At 35.9% G+C, this 8,552-nt stretch overlaps 2 protein-coding genes across 2 annotated transcripts in view; both read right to left on the bottom strand.

Annotated features, from left to right (window-relative positions):
• LOC107605054 (CASP-like protein 2B1) lies at window positions 628-2,348 on the bottom strand. The gene is made up of 5 exons (XM_016306802.1): window positions 2,340-2,348; window positions 1,642-1,877; window positions 1,404-1,535; window positions 996-999; window positions 628-711 (listed from the first exon to the last, which is right to left on the bottom strand). The coding sequence occupies exons 1-5, from the start codon at window positions 2,346-2,348 to the stop codon at window positions 628-630; spliced, it is 465 nt and encodes a 154-aa protein (XP_016162288.1).
• The window catches only part of LOC110270443 (CASP-like protein 2B1), a 12,062-nt gene continuing 6,071 nt past the window's right edge, over window positions 2,562-8,552 (bottom strand). The window contains exons 2-3 of the mRNA XM_021119880.1: window positions 2,781-2,951; window positions 2,562-2,674 (exon numbers count right to left, since the gene is read on the bottom strand). Coding sequence (XP_020975539.1) covers window positions 2,563-2,674; window positions 2,781-2,951 — 283 coding nt within the window. The 3' untranslated portion in view covers window position 2,562. The remainder of the gene's footprint in view (window positions 2,675-2,780; window positions 2,952-8,552) is intronic.

Genomic DNA, 8,552 nt, shown 5'->3' with positions numbered 1-8,552 from the left:
ATAAAAGGGGAAAAAAACAAAAAACAGTTAGTTCATGTGTATTTACTCAAAACACATCAAATAAAATTCTAAGAAAACACAACAGATCAATAAGCATAATCATATATCAAAAGATAATGATACAGATTTATCATGACATCAGTTTATTTTTTTCTCAAGTTATGATAACAATAGAAATCTGAAGAGATCACATAAACAATTAAAGTTAATCCAAAATTTAACACCTTATAGATGACAAAACAGTAAAGTTAATCCAAAACATCTCATCAAATGAGTTCAGAATTTAAAAAAAAAAACTTTCTTTTTTTTAACCCAAGCAGTAATATATTTTTATTTTTAAGAAAAAAATTCTTAAGAAAACCAAAGCTAAAGTCAATTATACACAAGATAGCCTCCAAAAAAATAAGAACTGCTAAATCTTTGTCAATAATTTATTGAAAATATAAGTTCTAAAGAAGTTATGTAAAAATTTAAATCAAGATTTTAAAACATGCCAAAAACACATTTTGAAAAATATAATAGTAATACTCTCAAATTTAAAGGATATAAAATCACTATTAGAAAAATTAAAATAAATAAGACAATAACCCATCAATGAAATGCCAACTTCAAAAAGACAGCAAGAGATCAATAAGCATAACCATATGCCAAAAGCATTGGAGCTAAAACAAGAGGAAATTCATATAGATTTAGAAGAAAGTGAAAACGCACCTGTAAGACAAAAAAAAAAAAGCACAATGACACCAACCAAAAATTAAACGTTTAACACATCACATAGGGAAAAACAGTAAACTTAATCCAAAAATGCTCATCAAGTCAGTTAACATTTAAAAATTATAATTCTCCACTTTTTTTCAAACCAAGCAGTAAGGTATTTTTATTTTTAAGATAAAATCCTTAAGCAAAGCAAAGCTGAAGTCAATTATACACAAGATAATGATACAAATCTGTCATGACATAAGTTTATTTTTTTTCTCAGGTAATGGCAATAATACAAATCTGAAGATATCACATAAACAGTTAAAGTTAATTCAAAATTTATCACCTCATTTCATAGAACCAAGTTGGTGTGAGAACAAACAAATAAAACTTCTTTTTTAAATTAAGCCTATCAAATTTGAAAATTTACCTAAACTTGTGGAACCTAGAAAACTTAAAATTATAAAATAAAAAATATATATTATCACTCATGTTATATCACTATGGACATAATGACAAATTACTTTTTTATTACGTCTTTGCATGAATTTATAAAAAAATACGTGATATTAATCAACATGGCAACAAAATGCTTGAGGAAAAAGCAAGATGTTGATGCAAGAATCTTGATAATCTTGTGTTTTGACCACAATGTATAAGACAAAAAAAAAGTAGGATGTGATCTTTCAAATATAAAGGGGTACTGATCTGCAGAGAAAATGGCCCAAGCTAAAGGCTTGTTGAAGAGAATACTTCCCCTAACCAAACTCACAACACAACGGAATCCTTGAATAAAAGAGTATCCAGCAGCCAAACCATTAGCAACAACCAAGAATCTGCAAAGTTTTTTAATCCATCAAAAACTAATGAATTAGGACAACAAAACATGCAACACTTTTATTGCTAGAAATTAACATAGAACATAGATTAATAGATACTTACATCAAAGCCTTAACATCAGTGAATTTAGCTTTCTTCTCAAAGGAGAAAAACACCTTCACTTGTGAATCAGTTCTAATAAGAACAGCTGCAACAACTCCAAGACCAAGAATCATAAACTTTAACACCAAATCAGCTATCTTGATCCTCTTATCCAACAATTTCAGGTTTGTGCTATGGTATACTGGAACTGTTCCAAGACTAACACCTACACCCAAATAACTAATTTTCTCTAGACACTAATAATGCAAAAAAAAACAAATATACACAAAGCTAAAAGAAGTATGCAACTATGTACAACAAAGGTATGTTTCTTTAATTTCCAAAGAAAAATTAATCAATTAGGAAGTGAAGTAAATAAAGAGTTATCTTTATCTAACCAAAGTAATTAAGTACCTAAATATAGCTAATTACCATACAATCAAATTAAATATCAATGAAATACGTTAACCCTTAAAACCCAATGATAGAACATCACAAGCAATACTAATTAATTAAGTTGGTGTGACAGTTTTGCCTAGTTAATTTCACATGTGTTCATTACTTCATTTCATAGAACCAAGTTGGTGTGAGAACAAACAAATAAAACTTCTTTTTTAAATTAAGCCTATCAAACTTGAAAATTTACCTAAACTTGTGGAACCTAGAAAACTTAAAATTATAAAATAAAAAAATATATATTGTCACTCATGTTATATCACTATGGACATAATGACAAATTACTTTTTTATTATGTGTTTGCATGAATTTATAAAAAAATAAGTGATATTAATCAATATGGCAACAACATGCTTGAGGAAAAAGTAAGATGTTGATGCAAGAATCTTGATAATCTTGTGTTTTGACCACAATATATAAGACGACAAAAAAAGTAGGATGTGATCTTTCAAATATAAAAGGGTACTGATCAGCGGAGAAAATGGCTCAAGCTAAAGGCTTGTTGAAGAGAACACTTCCCCTAACCAAACACACAACACAACAGAGTCCTTGAATAAAAGAGTATCCAGCAGCCAAACCATTAGCAACTACCAAGAATCTGCAATATTTTTTAATCTATCAAAAACTAATGAATTAGGACAACAAAACATGCAACACTTTTATTGCTAGAAATTAACATAGAACATAGATTAATAGATACTTACACCAAAGCCTTAACATCAGTGAATTTAGCTTTCTTCTCAAAGGAGAAAAACACCTTCACTTGTGAATCAGTTCCAATAAGAACAGCTGCAACAACTCTAAGACCAAGAATCATAAACCTTAACACCAAATCAGCTATCTTGATCCTCTTATCCAATAATTTCAGGTTTGTGCTATGGTGTAACACCCTAACTACCAAAGCTCACACTTCCGGCTGCGCGACTCTGATAGCTCGGACATTACGACGACACTTATACTATTTAATACTAAAATATGAGCCTGTTTTAAAACTTTAAACCGCAATACCGATTCCAAAAGATACTTTTGCTATACAACGTACATCCATACATACAATACACTTACAACAACTCATAAAGCGTACATATATGTATATATATATACATAAATGATATTACAACTATTATCCAATACAGTTCCTATCCCTCTTACAGAAAATATCAAGATAAAGGCGAGGGTCCGAAATCAACCATCGGTTCAACTCATTCCAACCACGGCTCTAGGCCCAAACAATCCAACCATCAACCAATCACCACAGTCCAACAGAGTCCCAGATGCAAACGCTCAAAGCCTTGGGATCCTTTCCATTTGCCCTTGCCTTTTGGTTTTAAGGGTTATTGGCTTTTTCTGCTTGCTTTTTCTTTCTATTTTTTTTTTCTCTTTTTTTTTTTCTGCAAGCTTTGTTCTTTGCTGCTTTTTCTTGCTTCAAGAATCATTTTTATGATTTTTCAGATTATCAATAACATGTCTCATGTTCATCATTCTTTCAAGAGCCAACATATTTAACAGTCTTAAACAACAAATTCAAAAGACATATGCACTGTTCAAGCATTCATTCAGAAGACAGAAAGCATTGCCACCATATTTAACTAATTAGAATTTCTCTTATTAAAACTCGAAATTTTATTGCCTCTTATTCAAAAGATCTACTACTTTATTCATGTTTGCTGATGATGAGAAAAATAAACTATATCTTAATTGGAGATAAAATCAAAATAGATACTAATTACTACTATATGACTTCTAAGGTAAACTTTTATAAGGACACTGTCACAGAGTTAAGGCAGAAATTGGAAATTAACAACCTTTATTCTGGGGGCACGGGGGTTCCTCTGATCCTTGGTGCTTGGTCCTACAAGAGAAGACTTTTGGCGCTTCAGTTCCCTTAAGTCACGCCCCTGCTCCTCTTGTTCTTTAAACATATAGGTCAGCATTTGACTGTGTTCCTTCTGTTCTTTTATTATTTGCTCCATAGCTTCCCGTATCTTGGTGACGGACGTCTCAAGGTACTCCTAGTATTCAGCTTGAGGGATCTCTGGGAGGAATTCCTGTGCTCTCTTCTTGATGGGATCCTCCTGTGCTTGTTGTCTCTCCATTGATGCTTTGGTGATTGACCACTCAACTGAGATATACTCAGTTATTCCCATCCTTACTCCAGCGTCCTTCCTAGGGTTACAAAATATGAGTGGACTATGATGGATGGTGCAGAGATCCACTTCTGGGGCTCACTTGGTGTGTGCTGGGCTGAGACTTGAGCAATTCACGTGCAGAGGCCGTTTGTGGAGTTGAACGCCAGTTTTTATGCCAGTTTGGGCGTTCAACTCCAGCTTTTTATCCTTTTCTAGCGCTGGACGCCAGAATTGGGCAGAGGACTGGCGTTGAATGCCAGTTTACGTCGTCTATTCTTGTGCAAAGTATGAACTATTATATATTGCTGGAAAGCCCTGGATGTCTAATTTCCAACGCAATTGGAAGCACGCCATTTCAAGTTCTGTAGCTCCAGAAAATCCACTTTGAGTGCAGGGAGGTCAGAATCCAACAGCATCAGCAGTCCTTTTTCAGCCTGAATCAGATTTTTGCCCAGCTCCTTCAATTTCAGCCAGAAAAATACCTGAAATGACAGAAAAACACACAAATCATAGTAAAGTCCAGAAATATGAATTTTTCCTAAAAACTAATAAAAATAGACTAAAAACTAACTAAAACATACTCAAAACTATATGAAATTATCCCCAAAAAGTGTATAAAATATCCGCCCATCACAACACCAAACTTTAACTGTTGCTTGTCCTCAAGCAACTAGACAAATAAAATAGAAGACTAATAGGTTGAGAAGCAATAATATCTCAGAGTTTTTGATTGAAGCTCAGATTCAGTTTCCCGGGGAATAGCCTGAGTCTAGAGTTAAACAACAGGACCTTCTGTCCTGGTTCAAAGATTCTAGATGGCAGCTTTTTGTCATGCCATTTTTTTGATTTTTCTTTATAAAGCTTGGCATTTTCGAAAGCTGTGAATCTGAATTCCTCTAGCTCATTTAGCTGGAGCAATCATTTTTCTCCTGCTAATTTGGCATCAAAGTTTAGGAATCTGGTTGCCCAGTAGGCATTATGTTCCAGTTCCACGGGCAGGTGACATGCCTTACCATACACGAGTTGGTATGGAGAGGTCCCTATAGGGGTCTTGAATGCTGTTCTGTAAGCCCACAGAGCATCATCCAAGCTCCGTGCCCAATCCTTTCTACGGGTATTTATTGTCCATTCCAGGATTCTCTTTAATTCTCTGTTAGAGACTTCAGCTTGCCCATTGGTTTGTGGATGATATGGAGTGGCCACCTTGTGGCGAATTCCATACCGAACCATGGCAGAGTAAAGCTGTTTATTGCAGAAGTGAGTGCCCCCATCACTGATTAACACTCTAGGGACACCAAACCTGCTAAAGATATGTTTCTGGAGGAACTTCAGCACTGTTTTAGTATCATTGGTGGGTGTGGCAATAGCCTCAACCCATTTTGATACATAGTCAACTGCCACCAGAATATAAGTGTTTGAGTATGATGGTGGGAAAGGTCCCATGAAATCAATTCCCCATACGTCAAACAACTCAATCTCCAAGATCCCTTGTTGAGACATGGCGTAACCATGAGGCAGATTACCAGCTCTTTGGCAACTGTCACAGTTACGTACAAACTCTCGGGAATCTTTATAGAGTGTGGGCCAATAGAAACCACATTGGAGGACCTTGGTGGCTGTTCGCTCACCTCCGAAATGGCTCCATATTGAGATCCGTGGCAATGCCACAGGATCCTCTGTGCTTCTTCTCTAGGCACATACCTACGGATAATTCCGTCTGCACATCTCTTAAAGAGATAAGGTTCATCCCACAAGTAGTACTTTGCATCAGTAATTAGTTTCTTCTTTTGTATTCTATTGTACTCCTTGGGTATGAACCGTGCAGCTTTATAGTTTGCAATATCGGCAAACCATGGTGCTTCCTGAATGGCAAATAGATGCTCATCAGGGAACGTCTCAGAGATCTCAAGAAAGGGGAGGGACGTCCCTTCCACTGGCTCTATCCGGGACAAATGATCAGCCACTTGGTTCTCTGTCCCTTTTCTGTCTCTTATTTCTATATCAAACTCTTACAGAAGCAATACCCATCTGATGAGCCTGGGTTTTGAATCCTGCTTTGTGAGTAGATATTTAAGAGCAGCATGGTCAGTGTACACAATCACCTTTGATCCTACTAAGTAGGATCTGAACTTGTCAATGGCGTAAACCACTGCATGTAATTCCTTTTCTGTGGTTGTGTAATTTTTCTGGGCATCATTTAAAACGCGACTAGCATAATAAATGACATGCAGAAGCTTGTCATGCCTCTGTCCCAATACTGCACCAATGGCATGATCACTAGCATCACACATTAACTCAAATGGTCTGTGGTTGAACCACTGGTTTATCATTATCCTCCAATAAGATTTTGTGCATGTATCTAGCTGGGCTTATGCCCTTAAGGTCACTTGTGGACCACCCAAGAGCTGTTTTGTGTGTCCTTAGCACATGAATTAGTGCTTCGTCTTCCAGTGGGCTTAAAGCAGAGCTTATGATCACTGGAAAAGTATCACCTTCTCTTAGAAATGCATATTTCAAGGATGGTGGTAGTGGCTTGAGCTCCGGTTTAGGAGGTTTTTCCTCTTTTAGAAGAAATTTCAGAGGCTCTTTCATGTCCTCTGAATCCTCCAAATCAGGCTGAACATCTTTAAAGATGTCTTCCAACTCTGATTCGAGACTCTCAGCCATGTTGATCTCTTCTACCAAGGAGTCAATAAGATCAACTTTCATGCAGTGTGTTGATGTGTCTGGATGCTGCATGGCTTTGACAGCGTTCAACTTGAACTCATCATCATTGACTCTCAGGGTTATTTCCCCCTGTTGGACGTCAATAAGGGATCGTCCAGTTGCTAGGAAGGGTCTTCCTAGAATGAGAGTAGCACTCTTGTGCTCCTCTATTTCCAGTACAACAAAGTCAGTGGGAAAGGCGAATGGCCCAACTCTGACAATCATGTCTTCAATCACGCCTGATGGGTATTTAGTGGAGCCATCAGCAAGTTGAAGACATATCCGGGTTGGTTTAACTTCTTCAGTTAAGCCAAGCTTTCTGATAGTGGATGCAGGTATCAGGTTGATGCTTGCCGGACTGATTTACCTTTTTATTTATTTTATTTTATAGAAAGAGGACAACTTAACCAAAAATAAAAATAACAAAAATTATGATTTTCGAAAAAAATGAGGAGAGAGAAAGTGTTTAGGAAGTTTTGAAAAGGATATGATGATTTTAAATTTTTTTTTTTTAAATTTTGAAATAAAAAATCTGAATTTTATAAATATATTTCGAAAATCGTTTTTAAAATAGAGAGAAAAGATATTTTTGAATTTAAAGAGGAGAGAGAAAAACAATAAGATAGCACAAGATTTAAAATTTTTTCAGATCTAATGTTCCCTATTTTCGAAAATTTTGGAGGGAAAACACCAAGGAACACCAAACTTAAAAATTTTAAGATCAAGTCACAAGGAAAACTCAAGAATACGAAGAAAGAACACCAAACTTAAAATTTTTAGAAAACCAAACCAAAATTTCGAAAATTTTAAGGAAAATCAATCAAGAGAACACCAAACTTAAAGTTTGGCACAGGATCTAATAGAGAAATTATTTTTGAAAACTATATTTTTTTTTTAAAGGAAAATAAGGATTCTAAAATTTTAACACGACAATACTAAGAAACTCTAAACAAAAAAAGAAAATTTTCCTAATCTAAGCAACAAAATAATCCGTCAGTTGTTCAAACACGAACAATCCCCGGCAACGGCGCCAAAAACTTGGTGCACGAATTGTGAATTACACTTTTTACAACGCGTACCACTAACCAGCAAGTGCACTGGGTCGTCCAAGTAATACCTCATGTGAGTAAGGGTCGAATCCCACGGAGATTGTTGGTTTGAAGCAATCTATGGCTATCTTGTAAATCTTAGTCAGGAAGGCAATTATGTTTATCAGTTGAATTGCAAATAAACAATAGAGCATGGATTAAAGGTTACTTGTTATGCAGTAATGGAGAATATGTTGGAGTTTTGGAGATGCTTTGTCTTCTGAATCTCTGCTTTCCTCTGTCTTCTTGTTCACACACGCACGTCCTCCTATGGCAAGCTGTGTGTTGGTGGATCACCGTTGTCAATGGCTACCTTCCATCCTTCCAGTGAAAACTACGCTCACGCGCTCTGTCACAGCACGGCTAATCACCGGTTGGTTCTCGATCCGGTTGGAATAGGATTTACTATCCTTTTGCGTCTGTCACTAACGCCCAGCCTTCAGGAGTTTGAAGCTCGTCACAGTCATTCAATCCTTGAATCCTACTCGGAATACCACAGACAAGATTTAGACTTTCCGGATTCTCATGAATGCCGACATCAGTTCTAGCTTAT

Source organism: Arachis ipaensis, chromosome B01 (assembly GCF_000816755.2).
Source record: "Arachis ipaensis cultivar K30076 chromosome B01, Araip1.1, whole genome shotgun sequence".
Lineage (NCBI taxonomy): Eukaryota > Viridiplantae > Streptophyta > Magnoliopsida > Fabales > Fabaceae > Arachis > Arachis ipaensis.
This window is presented reverse-complemented; position numbering and strand designations above follow the sequence as displayed.